Here is a 19,149-nt window from a genome sequence, read left to right as displayed (position 1 = left end):
TAGTAAGGTATTACAAATGTGTTAAGTTTCATTCAGAAAAGAAAGGGGAACCACCTGCTCTAAAGCCTCTTGTTTCTGGCATTTAAAATGTCAAGAGTGCGGAAGAAACTTACAAGACTTTCATGACTTCTGCTCTGTTTGCTAGGTTTTATGATACTCTGATAGTGGAAAATTCTATCAGCTGTAAGCAGGGGTGGGTTAATGTTTTGGAATGCTTGTGGGTTTCATGAGGATAGGGGCGCTTCCAGTTTTGTAGGGCATCAAAACCTTGAAGTAGTTTTCAAAACATTTCAAAATGTTATTATTTTTATTGTTTTTTAAAAAATGCCCTCAGTTTGTAGCTTCTCTACAAATTGATTTTAACTGGTCTAGTAGTCTGCTAGCCAAAAGCAAGGCGTTTTTGACTCCCAGTTTTTAACTGCAGTGGTACCTTGGTTCTCAAACGCCTTGGTACTCAAACAACTTGGAACCCAAACACTGCAAACCTTGAAGTAAGTATTCCTGTTTGCGAAATTTTTTCAGAAGCTGAACGTGCTCTGTTTTGAGTGTCATACTTCCGTTTTGAGTGTTATGCAGGGGTCTGTCTGTTTTTGCTATTTATTTAGAGTTTTTGTTTTTGCGGCTCTTTTTTGTTTGTGACTGTGTGGAACCCAGTTCAGCCACTGATTGATTGGTTGTGACTGCAGTAGATTGTTTATTGCTTTCATTTTATGGATCAATGGTCTCGTTAGATAGTAAGATTCTTGTTAAATTGCTGTTTTAGGGGTTGTTTTTAAAGTCTGGAAAAGATTAATCTATTTTGCATTATTTTCTATGGGAAAGCGCGCCTTGGTTTTGGAACGGACTTCTGGAACAGATGAAGTTTGAGAGGCAAGGTACCACTGAATAACAATAGCAGCCCCTCCCAAATAAGACTGCTAAAATGAAAGAAGTGGGGTTGCAGGGTGAGCGACAAGGAGGATATTTTTGTGGAAGGAATGAGAGATCATTTCTGGTATGCAAGAACTTGTATGTGCTAGTTATGCTGTCATATGGTTTACAGAGTGGAGTAGATAAACCATCATTTTGGATCTGCCTCTGCCTCCAAGCCTAAGGTCTACCTACCGATAATCTTACTGATTTGGGAAATAAGTTGTCAAGTGAGAGCACAGCAGTATCGATTCCTCTTTAAGTGAAGTCCTGCCATTCCAATTTTCAACTGTTAATGGGAATGTTAGCCTATTGGGTGGGGTCCTCTCTGCCCCTCCCAAGGTTTCTCTGTTCCCCACCTCTTCCTTCATTGGAGTAACCTCTGTGATTCATATGAACGCAGCTTGCGTAGGCAAGGTGTCCTTTCTCTCATGTTTTAGTCACATTTCCAGTTCTGGAAATGCTTTTTGACTGGTTGCCAGCTAAGGTGGAGGAAAGGTGAAGAGCAATTTTGCAAGGAGCTCCCCCCTCCCCCCGTCACCTTGGTGTAGCAGCAGCTAAAGGAACTGAGCACCTTACAGAAGTTGAGATTGTGTATCTTGAGGCATCAGAAGGTCTTGTGGCCCCAACCTGCTGATGGTATCCCACAAGACAGTTTCCCATAGACTAGCCCAGTCTTCCCCAGCCTGATGTTCCCCACTGTTTTGGAATTTAACTGCTACCATCCCCAACTATGCTAGCTGGGGCTGGTAGGAATTGTAGTCCATCTGTATTTGAGAGGTTCCAGGTTGGGGAAAGCTAGAATAGCCCATCTCATCCAGATTAGATAACATGTCATGGTGGGCTAGCAGGAGAGAGCAAGGGGCACCAGGCAAAACTTAGGGACATAGGATAAAACTTGAATACGTGGATCTTTTGGTATTCACAGACTAAGGTGCCTTATACTCCACAGGGAGTAGAATCAGGTGCTTCTCAGTTTAGAGTAAGTAGCCTCTGTTTCCAGGGCAGTGGGGTTCTTTCTGGAATTAAAATACAGTTCTATCTTGGGTCATCCCAGGCAAAACAGTTTGTCTCTAGGTGTGACATTCAGGCACAGGGGTGAAGAACTACAGAAACCCTTATCTGCACCAATCAATCTCAACACAAACCCTCAAGTATCCTTCCTTAAAGGTGTTAAGTGGTAAGGGTGGTGGTGGATTCGCAGAGATTCGGAGACTGGCAACTTTCATTATAGCATAAATGTATACATATTAACATATAAAATTACACTGGCACAAAGTTACAGAGTTACACTGTTGGTCCACCTAGTTTGGTCCTGTGTCCTAGTCCTTCTCTCCAGCGTCTCAGACAGAAGCGTATAGATGTAGGACATCTCAGGTTCAGTCCCTGGCATTTCCAGATATGTGCTCAACTACTGAACAATAGTCTTCTAGGTGGGTGCTGTTACTTTAAGTTATATAGGGTGTTTCACAGTGCCATGTCATATAAGTTTGCACAGAAGTAACATGTGCTCTGCTGAGCTTCCTCCATAATAAATGTGTTTAAGGTGGCAGCCTGTGGCTTCCCACATGGTCCCTTGGGCACTGCAGTGGCCTCAGACATCCTCCTGCCAAGGCCCACTCCCCGCTCAGTTGTTTTTTTAATCTGTTTGGGTGGGATTCCTTTTTTTGGCGTGGGCTTTCTGTTTTTTTTTGGGGGGGGGTGTATTTTATTTGTTTTAAGAAAGTTGTGGGTATTTTGTCTGCTTTTTTGGCAATAGAATTCTGAGTATCTCTTACGAAAAGGGTGTTTTGTAATGCTCATGACAGTTTTTTTTAATTTTCAGATGTGGAACCCCTGTGGTAAAAATATTGTAAATAGCTATTCATGTTAGTTTCTCTCTCCTTTTTTTTTTTTTTTAAAGGCGAGGGAGCAGACGATTGCCCACGTACATTTTCTTGTCAAAGGAATTATGTTTGTAGTGGTGAAAGTTAAATATATTACTGGCTGGGTAAATTTTGCTTTTTCATTTTGTGTGATGTCACACCAATTGCTTGCTGCTTTAATGCTCTGCTTCATACTCAAATTACATAAGTCATCTGGCAACAAATGTTGTACCCCTTTTGGATGACTGCTTCAGAATATCCCAGAGGATAACCCCCTCTCTCATTCTGATCTTTTAAAAAAGGGGGGGGGGAGATTTAGACTTGGCTGCTTATCATGCAGGAAACATCCTGGAGCCTTTGCAGAATGCTTGTCACATCTAAAAATGTATGAAGTATACAGAACAAAGGAAGATTGAGGGTATGACATGGCTTACAGGTTAAGGTTTAGAAATCTGAAACGTCTGTACTTTATGAACTTAAATAAGAAAATGAATGGTGTGGCCAAAATTATACAGGCAAAGTTACTAACCCTGTCATTTGTAGCCACAAATCCTTGTGAAGTTTATACACAGCTGCCCTAAAAATATATAACTTGACTGTGGAATTGACAATCAAGTAACATAAATACAAATCATCATGAGAAAAAGAACATAAACATCAATGGCTGTAAGCAAAGACAGGGAAGAAACGTTGTGCCTGAGATACCTCTCAAATGTGCACATCTTGAAAATGTTGGGAGAGTCCAAAACCAACTCTTAAGCAGTGGGATTCAGTGTGCAACTTGGGGTTGCATCTCAAACATTTCACACTAGAGAGTGGTGATGCCTTTTGAATAGTGTTTCTTGGAACACTTAAGTTTCCTGAGAGCAGCAATGGTAGAAGACAGCAGTGGTAGAAATATTTTGATGAAATGAAGTTTGCTGGTCCCGGTTGGTTTTTATCTTGGAAGCTGCCTTAGACCATCTTATTTGTCCGTCTAACTCAGCACTATCTGCTTCAGCAGGGACCTTTTCTGGTCTGTGGGCACATTTGCAAACCAGAGAAACAGTTGTGAGCACCACACACAAGCCACAACCAAGCACACGCTACAAACTATTATAGTGGCTACAACTGAATGCTGTTTCAAGCCTAATTTCAGATGAGGAAGGGGACCCTTTGCAAGCCAAGGGAGTCTCTGTAAGCCTGTTGGGAGTCTGTGCACGTCAGCACTAGTCTTGACTGGGAATCAGGTGTTCTGTTTTCTAGACAACTTGTTGATTGCTTGATGCCAATATGTTGCAAAGGCCCCTGGGCATCTGCTTGGGAGTCATTTCGGCTTCTGGATTCACCAAGGGCAACAGTGGGAACCTTGGGTGTGTGGGCCAAATGTGGCCCTCCAGGCATCTGTATCTGGCTCTCCTCAGATCTTTCCCCAGGCCCCACCAACTCTCCTTGAGTGCTTTTGCCTGGATGGAATATTCCTTGAACTCTTGATAGTGCTGCTTGCCTGCCTGCTAACCAGCCTGCTGTGCAAAAGGTAAAATTTGTGTTTCCTTGCTCCACCTACGTTCTCCCCTTGTTTGGCCACTGCTGGCATGTGACCCCTGGAAGGCTGCCCAGAAGAGAATGCAGCCCTCAGGCTGGAAACCATTCCACGTGGCTGCCTTACAGTCATGTGAAAGTGAAGGACAACATGCAGTGATGGGGAAAAGAAAGTGCACCCTTTTTGAATTCTGTGGTTTTACATATCAGGACATAACGGACCCCCAGCACACTACTCATGCTGACATTTTCCGACTCAGCTACTCCTGAAAAGCTCCTGAAATATAGGGCCCTCTTACAGGACTATAATATTGATTTGAGGTGCGTTTTTAAAGACACGGAACGAAAACAACTACTGCCAAACTTGCCGCATAGCCGGACTGACCCCAAGAAACCAACGCTCTCTCTGCCGAAGGGCTTTTTTCATAGGGCTGCAATTCATTCGGAAGGGCTGTCAAAGATGGATATGCATGGTGATCCCAGCCGTAATACTCCCTTGGAGAGGAAAACCTCAGAGCAAATAGGCCAAACACATAAAGAACCCCAGCCCAATCTAGATAAGTCAAAGATAGGACACTCCATTAGAACTCTGGCAGATCCTGAATTTCACCACTCTTTACCCCGGCTGGAATCTGTTCAGCCAATGACAAATGACGCTCCTCCCAAGGATAACGTGACACACAGAAAGTCAGAGATAGATCTAATTGTCTTCGACGAAGCCCCCCCCCCCAATGATCTCAGCAATTCAGATAACACTGTCTCTAGGAGAAACTACAGGGACCTATAATTCTAACATCGTTCCAAGTTTGAATAAACTCACCCATCAAATCACTAACTCGAGTACGATCAAGGAGATGACAGTTGCAAGTTCAAGAAGTGATGACACCAGGGTCAACGGACTGACAACCGAAGCCCCAGAGGTAGTGGAGGAAATACATCAGGAACCATCTGGGGCTCCAAGTGATAGCCAGCCTTCCGACATGCACCTAGATTGACCTTATGCCATGGTTGGGAACCTGGTGCAACATTCCTCTTTGAAGTTGTTATTGTGGAATGTGGCAAGGTGGTCTTCTAAGCTGTGTCTCCCTGACTTTACAAAGTTAATAAGGGCATATGATATAGTTTGTTTACAAGAAACCTGTTCATTATGTCACATTGAACTTGCAGGTTTTAATGCCTTTTCAGTTCCGGCAACCAAAAGCCACAAGAAAGGTAGGCCTTCGGGTGGATTGTTAACCCTGGTGGCTCCCCATATAAAAAGTGAACACATCCTGTCAACAAATGCTAGCTGTAAATTACAGTGGTACCTCGTGTTACATACGCTTCAGGTTACAGACTTCACTAACCCAGAAATTGTACCTCAGGTTAAGAACTTTGCTTCAGGATGAGGACAGAAATTGTGCTCTGGCGGCGCAGCAGCAGCAGGAGGCCCCATTAGCTAAAGTGGTGCTTCGGGTTAAGAACAGTTTCAGGTTAAGAACGGACCTCCAGAACGAATTAAGTATTTAACCCAAGGTACCACTGTACTGGTAACAAAGATAGAGCTAGTGTGCCAGGAACTGTTACTGATCAATGTGTATATTCCTCCCACTCCTACTGTCACAGCCAAGAACCTACAATGGGAATTTATTGCACACGTGCTCGAGAATCCGGACTTCATCTGCCCTGACCTACCTATTATCTTGACTGGAGACTTTAATGCCCGCCTGGGCCAAGGGTGGGAGGTGTATGCAAAAGCATGGGAGATCTTGGATACCTCTGTTCTTCCAGACTTCTGTTTTTGGGAATGTAGATCCCAGGATCCAGTAATTAATCTGGCTGGTCTGTGACTCACCAAGCTGACCACCACCAGGGCTCTGACGTGGCTTGATGGGCTAACTGATTGGGAAGGCTCTGGGAATTTTACCATAGGTCCAGAGCAGGCAGGGTTCAGGCCAGGGAAATCTGCTTTATGCAACTGTTTGGTGTTATCTCATTTAACCGTTAAGTACACGTGGCTTCATAAAGAATGTCTTTATGTGCCTTCCTTGATATCAAGGCTGCTTTTGACACTGTCGACAGGGGGCTGTTATGGTCCAAATTGGAGACAATGGGCCTAGAACCTACTTTACTTGATCAAAAAGCTTTACACAAAGAACACCTGTCGCATAAGAACAACACCAGGGAATGTAATGACAGATCCTGTCATTATAAACAGAGGTGTAAAGCAGGGCTGTTTACTCGCTCCCTCTCTTTTTAATCTTTTTCTTAACGACCTCACTTCTTTACTAAAACAGGTGGATGCCCACAGCCCAAAACTCAATGCATCAAGCATTCCCATCCTTCTATACGCAGATATGATTTTGCTTTCACAGACAAGAATTCGCCTAAAACGTTTGTTAAATTCCTGTATTGACTATCTGTCCAGAACGAAATTGTGCATGAACTTTGATAAAAGCAAAATAATGTTTTTTGGAATTCACGCAAAAGCTATAGCTGGGTATTTGGTGGGAAACCCATCCAGCAGGTATTCGAATTCAGCTACCTGGGAATCACATTCCATCATAGGCTTCTATGGTCCTCGCACCGTGCAAAGGCAGTGAGCCAGTAAGATGTCTATGCAGGCCACAATGCGTTTCTTTATAACAAGAGGTAATTCACATATCCCCTCTGCCCTCAAGGTCTTCAACGCCAAAGATATAGCTCAGTTGCTCTACGGAATTCCAGTCTGGCTGCCAGGGTTTACCCAGCTGGTAGAACAAGTGCAGGCAGCTTTCCATTTTAGGATTTTTGCTGTCCCACGTTGTGTACCCTATCCAGCCTTGTGTCTAGAGGGAGGTCAACACAAGGTAGAGATCATAGCCTGGCCGAGATTTCTCACATGCTGGTTAAACATCTGCCTCACAACAGATAGAGATCCTCTCCCTAGTGAAGTTTTGCTAGATCCCTTTCTTTCCCCAGGGCTACAACGGTACAGCAACTTGGGCTGTCAGTGGAATTTTTGCGATCAATGTCCCCACCATCTGCCAAGGCTACAATAAAAACTAGGTTGTGGGACATTGAACGCCAGGAACTAACCGCAGCAGCAGAGAAAACATGCTCCCCTCTCAACTTTCAACTTTCTTGGGCACATGAAATTAACCACAATTATCTTGAATTTTTGCTTAATCCTCAAGAAAGAAGGGCATTATAATTCAAATCCTTCAAACCTCCTATGGAGAAGGTTCTTGGGAATGGTGGAAGGAGAAGAATTTGCCCATGTGAAGACCATCAGGTGGAAACTCTTACACATATGGTTCTGAAATGTAAACTATATGTTGATCTCTGCCCACAGTTCCAAATGGAAACTAGAGTTAGAGGTCATACATTTTCTATTATTGGGGAATAATCAGGAGATCACCAAGGTAGTGGCTAAATATCTTTATCTGGTTTTTTGTCGTCGAAACACATTGCAGACATCTGATCTCCCTGGAGACCTACAGACTGCCTTGCCTCTTTCATTTGACAAATGTTTTGTGTCACTGGGAAGGTGGTAATTTTGTACTGATTTGCTATGGATGTTTGTATGTAATGCCAATAAAAGGTTTGATGATGATGGATCATCAGCAAGTGTGCCCACCTCTATAAAAGTCAAAGGTTTTAGCAGTATGCTGGTCTGTAGCATTCAGATGTGTTTTAACTCAATGCCAAAGAGGAAAGATGACACAGTGCTCTTAGAGAAGGAAGTGCTGCTGCCCATGAAACAGGGAAGGGTTCTAAGGTCACCTCCAACCAATTTTATGCCCATCATTCTACAGTGAGAAAGATTATTCAAAAGTGGAAAACATTCAAGACAGTTGCCAATCTTCTCAGGAGTGGACACCCCAGCAAATTCACCCCAAGGTCACACTGTGCAATACTCAGAGAAACTGCAAAAAACACCAAAAGAAAAACCCAAGAGTTACATCTCAGACTCCTCAGGCCTCAGTTAGCATGTTAAATGTTAAAGATAATGACAGTACAATTAGAAAAAGACTGAAGAAGTATGGCTTGTTTGGAAGGGTTTTCAGGAGAAAGCCTCTTCTCTCTAAAAAGAATATGGCAGCATGGCTTAGGTTTGCAAAGTTGCATCTGAACAAACCACAAGATTTCTGGAACGATGTCTTTAGGCAGATGATACCAAAGTGGAGATATTTGGCCATAATACACAGTGCCATGTTTGGTGAAAACCAAACACAGCATATCAGAACAAGCATTTCATACCAAGTGTCAAGCATGGTAGTGGAGCCACAGGACCTGGGAACCTTGCAATCATTGAGTCGCCCGTGAACTCCTGTGTATACCAAAGTATTCTACAGTCAAATGTGTGGCCACCTGCCCAACAGCTGAAGTTTGGCCAAAACCCCAGTTTTTCTTAACAACAACAGGACAAGGACCCCAAAGAACAGAATCAAGGTGTTGTCATGGCCCAGTCAAAGTCCAGACCTCAACCCAATTGAAATACTGTATGGGATCTTAATACAATTGTGCATAAACAAATGCCAGCAAACCTCAATGAAGTGAAGCAAAACTTAAAGAATGAGCCAAAATTCTTCCACAACGGTGTGAGAGATGCATAAAGTCCTACAGAAATATTTATTTCATATTATTGCTGCTAAAGGTGGTTATACAAGCAATAGAATCATAAGGTGTGCTTTGTTTTTCACACATGGTTTTTCCATTTTGGCTTTATTTGTGTTAAATAAATATTGACATGGTGTAACATATCATGTGTTGTTGTTCATCTGAGGTTGTATTTACCTAATTTTACCTAAGGAACAGATGGTTGTTATTATGTCTTCATATGTAAAACCACAGAATTTGAAGAGGGTGCACTTTCTTTTTCCCATAACTGTAAGTGCATGGAAATCAGAGCTCTAGGTCAGTGTTTCCCAACCTTGTGCCTCCAGCTGTTTTTGAACTACAGCTCCCATCATCCCTGACTAGCAAGACCAGTGGCAAGGGATGATGGGAATTGTAGTCCAAAAACAGCTGGAGGCACAAGGTTGGGAAACACTGCTCTAGGTGTTAAGGCTTGTTGGCCCTGATCCAGAGGTGTGGGAGTCAAGGACTTTTCATTTGGCCAATGTGTATGTTGCCCATAAAATGGGTTCATTAGTTCTTGGTCTGAGTATACCAGCAGGTGGCTGAGCTATGTGCTACGTTACAAAAATACTGATTCTGTTTTCCTTGGGCAACACAAAGCAGCTGCATTTTTGGATAACATATTCCGACCCCATCCTCAGCTTACTAACAACGCTACTATTCATAACTGTGAACAAACATGGTTAAATATAAAGTAGGCAAGATTTTTTTCTTCTTTAGGAAGAATCAGGGATTACTGGATCATCTTGATAAGTATTCTTTATACATCACATTTAAAAACAGGTCACTGTGGAGAAATTTGGTGGGTCAATAAGCCCACAGAATTTACTAGCCTGCTGAGGGAGTGGCTGAGGAATGATAAGAGGGCTCCATCCCTGTGTCAAAAGCCTGCCACACTTCCATGCTGGTTGTGGGGATGGGCTTGTGGCAGCCCACCGGGTATCTCTGCTGGACACAGAAGTAATGGTAGGTGGGAGTGTTCCGCTTTCTCCCTGCAGCCTCCCCCCTTGCCTGCATGTGGCCTTGTCACCCATGACTCCTAGGCTGGTGCTGAAATGCTACTTCAGTGTCTTGGTTGTTGGCATCCATCTGTCTGAGAGACAATGGAGTATAACTCCAGAGGTGAAGTCAAACTGCTGGAGAATCACAGCACCTGCTGTGGCTGCAGAGACCTGTAACTCGTAACTGCTGCCTCCTGCATTATTTTTGTTGTATTAGCAGCACAGAAGTGACCTCTCCAGAGTGCAAGCCTGGGCAGTTGTTATGGAGGTCCTGGGCTGCCCAGACAACAAGACCCCTCTGTCAGCCTTGCTGGTGTGGTCCAAAGGAAAGCAGAGCAATACATTTGGTACCAGCTTAGCTGCAGGAGTTACTGGAAGGAAGCATACAAGACTCCATCTAACAATCTTAGATTTGTTTACTCCTTCGCCTTTCTTCTCCCAAAGATGTCCCTCAAGGCAGTGGGTATGGATTTCCCTTAGGGTATGCTTCTGAAGTGTCTGTATTCAGAAGTATATTGCTTCTCTTTGGGTCACCCAGTCCTAAATGCTTTGCTAGATGAGACTGAAGTGGTCCGGCAATGTGTTCTGTGCATTATCATGGTTCTTGCTTACCCTGGGCCTTTTCCCATTTTTTAAGCTGTGCTGTGATAGGTGCTGCTGTAGCCTTTTATCTTTTTTAAAGTAGCTTCCCTTTGCAAGCTGAATTGGTTAAATTTTCTAAGCAGTGGTGGGATATGTGTGCTCAGTCCTTTGAGATACTCTTCCTGGACCCAAACAATCTAGGATTTAAAGATGCATACTGGGAGCTGGGACAGAAAACCAGCTGGGAGCCAATGAAGCTACATTATTGTGGACCCCATGTGTGGCAGTCATATATTGAACCAGCTTTGGAAGAACTCTCAAAGGTTGCGTCTGAATAAAGTACATGTCACAGTCTTCAAAATTTCTGTTGATGTTCAGACACCTTAGATACAAATTGTGAAGTTGTATAAATGTGAAATATTCGCTTCCTCATGTTGTGAGATCAAAAAACCCAATAGGACTCTTGAGAGCATCTATTTTGTGTTCAGATTTTCTCCTCTTCATCACCAGTTGCATGAAGGGAGTGTTTCCCCCCTCCCTAGTGATATAAAAGTTCCAAAACTTAAGTGACTAGCAGAGAAGAAATCGCCTCTTGTAGAGGGCAGGCTTGAACAGGAGGCCCTCGTTTCCACTTTTCCTAACTCATCATAGCTAGAGATTATTAAGGATAATTATTAAGCACTGGGCTGTTCTGAGCTTGACATATACTCAATAAAGTCAAAGACAGAGTAATGTGCATATTAAGGAGAATGCAGATTAGGCATTGCATAGCTTGTATAAATTAAGTTGGCATATTATGTCATTCAAAATGACATAATATACACCTGACGACCTGCCATCAATTCCTTTGTTGAAATGATTAGAATGCTTTGTGCAGTATATTAGATGCTTAGATGCAGTATATTAGATATTAGATGCTTTCAAATATTCAAGAGTTGCTGAAGAAAAAGATGCATCACCAGGGGCTGATGTTCACCTCTTTTCCTGCCTTTGTCCTGGGACCTGGGTGTGGTCCTGGGTTGTTGGTCAGGCTTCTTCCCTGTCCTGTGAAGTGAGCTTGGGCCATCTGATGACTCCTTTGCTCAGATCTTGCCCAAGGGAATGGGTACGTGCAGATAAGAAGGCTGGATTTTACAATTTTGTAATAACCAGCCAGATATTGGATTCTGGACTTCTTTGTGAATAATAAAGCTAATAGTCACTAATTTCTGTTCCTGCTTGCATTTTCTGTTTTGTTTTAAATATGTGCTCTTTTGAGTCTCACATATGTTATGACTTACAAGAAGCAAGGCATTTAAAATTCCAGCCTGCCTTTGGTTTGAAAGCAGGAGTAGATAATACTGGACAGGAAAAAAGAAATTAATTGCTTTTCTCCCACATAACATAATAAGGGCCCCGTAAACCAGCCAATCATTTCCAGGATTACTTTCCTGAGTCCACAGCTGAGCATGTTCCCTGAAAGGACCATTTTGCTAACTCAGATACAGAAACACGATTGGGAGGAAACACTTCTCTTGATGCTGTTGTCTCTCTGTTAAAAGGTATGGAAAATCTAAGATACTAGTTTTCTCAAAGAGCCGGAAACTCCATAATTGGAAAATTGATGGGAGAGCCATCGAACAAGTCTATAAATTCCAATATTTGGGAGTTTGGTTACAACATAACCTTAGATGGAAGGCCCATGTAGCCTATGTTACAAATAGAGCCAAAGCTATCTCCTTGGCGATCTTGCGATTCTTCTTCACCGATGGGGCCCTTCATATCCCATTGGCGTTGAAAGTCTTCAAGGCCAAGGTGATTCCGACAATTGCTTATGCCATCTCAATTTGGGGGACTTTTGTCAATCTATCTCACCTAGAGGTTATTCAAAATCAGTTTTTAAGAGGGATATTGAAACTGCCCAACTGTGTAAGTAATGCAGCGTTACGCATGGAACTTAACACTTTGGGTGTTTGATTTTCGTTGTTGTGTATACTGTGTATATACGGACAATGACAATAAATTTATCTTATCTTATCTTAACACTGTATCCCTGGAAAACGCTCTGTGGAAGCACATACTTTGTCACTGGTTATCTCTATGGCACAATCTCCCAAACTTGTACTTGATACAATGTATGTGGAGAGATGATTTCCAGAGCTCATGGGTAAAAAATTTACAGCTGAAAATAACGGCAATGGGAATCTCCCCATCCAAATTACTAGAGCAGGACATAGTTCCAGCTAAAAGAACAGTAACCTGTAAACTAGAGGAGATGGACTTGCAGCAGAAAATGGTCTTGGGCAATGGTACCTGCTCACCTCTAAACCTTGGTTTATTACCCCTCTTAAGGCTCCCAAACTATTTGAATTCCTTAACTTCTTCGGCTCATAGATATGCCTTTGTAAAGGCAAGATTTAACACCTTCCCATCGAACGTGCTGAGAAATAGATTCTCCAATGGACAGATGTCGCTCTTATGTGATTGTAATTGTGGGGCACCGGAATCGTTGCATCACATAATTCTTGATTGTGCTTTTCACTTATCGGCCAGGAGCAAGTTTCTTGCTCAATATCTTAAGGGAATTGCCGATGATACGACTGAAGCCAAACTGAGATATCTATTAAATGATGATGACCCCCTAAGATCACTCATGGTTGCCAGATTCTTGGTCAGCGTCCTATCCCTAAAGAAGAGAAATGGACTCCTGTGTGGCTCGGATAATCCCTTTAAACCATGATGTTTTAGGATGTTTTAGGATGTAATTAGGTGATATCACCATTGATGTCTTCTATTAATTTATGAGTAGAGGGCGATGTTTATGGTACAAATTTATTGTAATGTATGATGTTGGTCTTTTGTTTTTGTTTTGCTTTGGTTCTTGTCTGTTTTTTGTAAGTTTTGGCGGTTTTAAATTTGGAGGTTCAAGTACATTATGGTGGTATGGGAAACTGTCGTGTGACGGGCCAATGGCCGTAATAAAGATCAATCCAATCTCTGTTAACAGGCAATATCTTAAACAGTTCTCAAAATGTAGAGGATTTTTTTTATCAGTAGTTGCCAGTAGTAGCAACAAAGCAAAATTGTACAGAGTATTGAATTGGCACTTCTTCACTATTCAAATAAAAATCAGGTGTAAAAACTGGAGCAAAGTTGGATTTTTGCCCCCCACCTCCAGTAAATATTTAAACAAGAGTTCCAGAAAAGCAGTACTTTGCTTAAATATCATTATATAACTTTGGCTATGTTCCCACAATCTGATAAGAATGGAATGTGGTTTGTTTACAAAGTTTTCAACTAACTTTCCAATGGATTTATGTCTTCCAAGATTATGGTTTCTGCAGGCAGGAGTCACTTTTAACCTGATAATATTGGAGAAATCTATTTAACAAAACAACTGCATCAGTTAGTGACTATGCCCGGACAGAATTGGGATAACTCAATCTTGAATTCCTTTTTTAAAAATGCAAATGTTGAAGGGGGTAGTATTTAGTCTGTGGCTTGTTTTTGCCAGGGCTAAACTTTTTAAACTGGCAGAATGAGGACACCCAAAGAAGCAGAGGGAACAAATAACTAATTCTAGTGGAAAGGCCGGGAACAGGCTTAGGATTCTATCCTGTGCATGTACTAATGTGTACTTGGGTGTGGGTGGGTGGTAGTAGCTTCATTGGTTTTGGGTCAAGGAATAAAAAATAAAAATTTATTCTGAAATCTACTGGTTTCACACCACGTAGAATATTTGATTTTCAGAAGAAGTATTCTGATACCCCCTTTGAGTATTTATATACTCTTACAAGGGAAATCTGTTTAACTGCAAGCATTTGAATCTTTCTATTTAAGCAAAATAACAACGCTGGCTTCAGTTTTTGGAGGGCCCTTGGGCAAGGCCTTACTGCCCCACTCCCTTTCTGTGGCCAGAGGGAAATCATAGGGCAAGCAGGTGATGGTTTTCCATCTCCTGGCTCTTGCAGTTGTTTTTAGGGTTGGGAGAGCAGGTGAACAGACAGGAAGACCCCAGAGGAGGAAGGAGACAGGTTCCAGAGAGTGGCGGTGGGCTCCACCAGAGTGTGGCGCTTGGCAGGTGCCGAGCTGTGCCAACCCTGCCGCCATCCCTGTGAAAACAGCTCCTTTTTTCCTCTTGGGAAAGACCTCTGCCCTTGGGAAGGGGCATTTTTGAACATAATTTGATCTTTATATGAAACCTGTCTTACTGCAGGTTGGATGTAGAAAAGAACTGCAGCATTAGTATAAAAATAATAAATGTGTCTTCATTCAATTCAGTCATTCCATCTAGGATTTTACTTTGGGTTTAACAAAGGCTTTGTGGCTGACCTGTCAATGGCCGCTGGACTCTTCATGTCACAAAGTGTCCTGTTTGGGGGGTTTCCATGTAAAAGGTCTAGACTGAAAGCCCAAGCCACTTCTCATGAATGATAGGTCTTGCAGCAACACAGTTTGGTGTGAGTTCCTGTCCCTCTTTTTTGGCCCATTATGACCATTAATGTTTCACCTTGAAGACTGTGCTTTCTAAAGACAACACCACTTACATTTAAAGCAAAACCAAAAGCTGTGCTCTTTCTTTTTTGGTAATCTGGTTTTTAAAATTTGCTCCTATCAATACTCTTTAATCTGGCTGTCTGACATAGAAACCTATTTTGTTCCGCTATGCTGGTATTCACGTGAGAGAAGATTAGCATACACAGAACTGCAGAGTCAGTTAAACGTGACCTTCCTATATAGTACAGTAGCTCAGCATGTCATAATCCATGCCTAGTGTAAAATGTGTGCCAAATAATATTTCTCTCAACAAAGCACCATGGTATTTTTGTAGCCGGGAAGCGGGGAGATGCTTAAATGATAGGTAGCTGTATCTGGGTGTCGGGCACAAACCAGTTTTATTCATTTGCAATGTTCAGTGAAATGGAGAGAGTGCTGATACTATAACAAACATTTCATATGTTTATTGGCTCTTAAAAGTCTCGTGCATTCTGCATATTGTGTTGAAAGTAGTTTGAGCTGTTCTCTGATCATTTGTACATTTTCACCCTTTTCAGAATTTTAGTTATGGTTTACGGAGGAGGGGAAGCTAGATTGGTTCAGCTTGTTTATTTGATTGCAAATTATTTATCTCTTCATTCTTTTTTCTGCTGCTCTGGTGGGTAGGGTGGGAGAAGAGCTCAAGGGGCTTTCTTAAAACAGGAGCCCTAATACCATCAGTCTTAAATTCTTACTGAAATAATCCGGGAGAATGTGGATGTTGCATGTTTATCTCTTTGGATGGTTAGTGTAAGATGCCAGAGATTTCATTAGAAGCACTTGCTTGACGCAGTTTTCATTTATGTGGCTTGTGATGGCCATATTTCTGTGAAGTGTTTTGAAAGTGTGTTTTAAGCACGGTTAAATGGTGGGCAGAGAAATGCAACCCACTAGTATTTGCCACTATAGGGGATGCATCATATCAGTACACAAGGAAATAATGTTAAAGAAAAACTGAAGGCATGTGATAATGGGGACTAGAAGAAATTTATCACTTTGTGTTCCCTGAATATGGGTTGTCAACTATATCAATAAGTATTTTTTTTAAAGAGGATTGACTATCTGGGTTTTCTGTATTGTATGACTTCTTTGTAAAACATTAAAAATTAAGAGTGGCTGAGCTAGACAAAGCATGACACGTTAATTTTGTAGTTATTCATGCTGAAAATAGAGGAATTGATAAGAAGAGTTTATAGGAAGAGTTGACAACTGTCCATGTTAAACACAGTTAAACACAGGATGTTCCACTGATCAACTATGTGAATTTAATTCAAAAACAAAACAAAAATGTTATCTGTCTGCCTTCATTTTATTCACTGTTGCAAAGACCCAAAGCCATTTTGAAAGCACATGTACATTTTAAAGTCCTTATTAGTACACTGTCTTTATTAGTGCAACCAAGGTATCACAAAATATTGTGCAAACTTTCAAGTTCTCCAGAAATCTTCCTCAGGCTAGTTAGTAAAGAAAGCAAGAAAGGAGAGAGGAAATATTTGGCTGGCTGTAAAGTCATCTCTGCCTGCATCTTGTCAGACTACACTTGTGCTTGGATTGTTAGCAAGAAAGTAATCTTGATTACTTTTTCCTTCCCTTTTAATCAGAGCACAACAATGGAAGAAACAGCTATATGGGAACAACACACAGTGACGCTTCACAGGGTAAGTTTCTGCAATTATAGATCTGTGTTCATAACTCAGGATACTGTCAGCTCTTGAAAACAATAGCAAAAATCCAGATGTCCGGAAGGAAAAAGAAAGGAAACTAGTTGTGTCATATTCCGTTGTTTGAAATTAGTGTGATTGTCAACTGCTTATAATAGTTTATTTATAGTCTCTTGACCACCTTTCTGTAGCAGCACTCCAGGGTTAGGGGCTGCTAGCTTGCCTCTTGTTTGGGCAAGAGGGAGCTCCATCCCCTTCCCTACTTTAACTTCAGCTATCCAACAGTGAGCAGATCCTTCGCATTTCCAGAAGTAGAGCATATCCTTTGAAAGCAGAAGGTCCAGCATCTCCAGGGGAGCTGAGAAAGGCCCTGCCTAAAACACCAGTTTTTCTCAGTCAGTGTAAGCGATACTGACCGAGGTGGACCAGTCATCTGCCCCACTAAAAGGCTTTCTCATGTCCAGGTTCTGCAGAAATGCCCAGAAAGCATCATTGGACATAATATTGAGCTTCATAAAGAACACTGGACTTCTTAAAGGCTTCAGTTCTTATTGAACTTTTTTATTTATTTCCCGTTGTTCTCAGTGCTAAGTAGAATTTGATGGCTCGGGACCCAATACAAACCCCCCACATTGTACAGAAAGAGAGCAAGACTGAGGTTTTCCTGGGAGGAAGCTGGATCTGGTTACAGAGGTTCTGAGCACAGATAAAGGGGCAGGGGGCCAAATATTTAAATAGAAATGGTATTAGCTTCCCAAGGAAGTCACAAGTGGCCAAGAAATCTAGATGACTGGGGGAAGACTGTTAAGTAGTAGGACAGAACAAAGCTCCATGCTTTCCTCATAGAATGAGAAGGCAATAGGAGGTGTCAACAGCCAGCCAACTTTGCTGAAACTGCTGGACCAAGCAGTGCTGGTAAGAGACGCAAATCACAAGGGAGTGTAGATGTATGCATCCCTGTTGTAGCCCCTTTTCCTGCAGCCAGTTTTGTGGCTTGGGATCCCAGGAAGGACAAGAGCATTGCAGCGTTTTATTTAATAACTGGGGGCTGCTTGCCCTGCTTGCCAACCCTCCCTGTCCACTAGCCCCTTGGCCAAGTGCTCTAACCCACCACCTCGCCCATCCCTTCACAGCACTCCAAGCCCACCCCCTTGGAGAGGAGGCCAGGAAGCGCTTCACAGAGCTGCTTGCTAAACTGCTCCGCCCCCCCTTAAACCTTCCTGCAACTGTCTTTAACTGGGAGGGGGCATTTCACAGAGTCAAGCATCTCCCCCCCCCCCAATTACAGAGCTCCCCCGGGGGACCGTGCTACCAGGGCTGCTTCCTCACTCTGCAGTTGGTGTTGCTACGGATAGGACTATCTAAAGCAGTGTGTGACTAAAGCCTTAGATTTTTAGGTGTATAGGAATAAATTTATGCCCCAGCTTTTCAGTATGGCTGACGAGACAAAATAAGTTCTAGTCCCTAGGATCGAAAAGATACATCCATTCATTTTATTTCTAAACCCCTCTCCATCCCAAGGGTGGTGATTAGCAAGAAATAAATGCAATAGCACAGCATATAAATTAAAAAAGACCCACCATAATACTAATATATCTTACAATTCAAAATCATGACTCACAAAAATAATTCTCGGCTCACTCCTCCTCACATGCCTGACGGAATGAAATAGCCTTGCCAGGTGATGAAAGGCTGGTAAAGAGGGGACAGTTGCGTTTCTAATGGGAGGGTGTGGACTTGTGCATGGTCAGTGCCTGACGCAAGTCCAAAGGGTGGCCGAGTAAGATATCCAGAGGTTGGAAGAACATTCCTCTCTGCTGAATCTCTTCATGACTGACTGAATATAAAAACAGCTCATGCACACTTGCCTAATTTTATGCAGATTGAAGAATGCCATTGTGTCTCAGAATTATTTGGTTTGGCAAAGGATAGCAAAAGATGCTGCTATAGCTACATTGTGTGCACAGGTCTAAAAACAGGAAGTTCCGTGAACAAGAAACGGGCTTCAAGGAATTCAGCAGCTAGAAAAGAGCCCCCTTCCCAGCCCCCTTCTCTCCCACCTCATCCACATGTGCCACATATTTTTCCACCTTGGCTGTTCCTGACAACATATAAGAAAATACATCCCTCCAACGTAGCCCCCCCTACTTTTCCCAGGTTGCAGGAGGGGTGAAGCCTGTAGCATAGGATCAACAGGACAAAAAAATGTCCCTTTAAGTTAAACACCCTCCAGCTCTGGCCCAGGAATGTAAAATTAGATAAGCTGCTGTGGTCTTTTTTCAGTTTGGAATCTCTTGGAGAATATGGAAAAGCCACATTCCTCTTGAAGCTTTATTATGCTTCTTTTTAAATTTCCCACTAAAGAGAAGAAGGGGTGTGTGTGTTTGTGTTATGGGGGGGGGGCAGTAGCCGTGGACTAGTTATGTGTATGTTGTTCAGAGATGAATTATAGCTGCACAAGTTGGTACACGATTGGCCACTTTTAAAATGCAT

The 19,149-nt window shown here is 42.4% G+C and overlaps 1 protein-coding gene across 11 annotated transcripts in view; it reads left to right on the top strand.

The window, feature by feature from the left end:
* TJP1 (tight junction protein 1) overlaps window positions 1–19,149 on the top strand; it is a 360,820-nt gene that overhangs the window by 274,902 nt on the left and 66,769 nt on the right. For 10 of the 11 annotated variants that reach the window (XM_081887560.1, XM_081887563.1, XM_081887562.1 and 7 more), the window contains one exon: window positions 16,597–16,653. In XM_081887560.1, coding sequence (XP_081743686.1) covers window positions 16,597–16,653 — 57 coding nt within the window. Of the gene's footprint in view, window positions 1–9,737; window positions 9,864–16,596; window positions 16,654–19,149 lie in introns of those variants that run through there. The other variant, XM_081887566.1, reaches the window with a different exon arrangement.

The sequence above is a fragment of the Podarcis melisellensis genome, assembly GCF_964234715.1.
Source record: "Podarcis melisellensis genome assembly, chromosome: 14".
Lineage (NCBI taxonomy): Eukaryota > Metazoa > Chordata > Lepidosauria > Squamata > Lacertidae > Podarcis > Podarcis melisellensis.
Note: the sequence above shows the minus strand (reverse complement) of the source record. Positions and strands in the feature narration are given on the sequence as shown.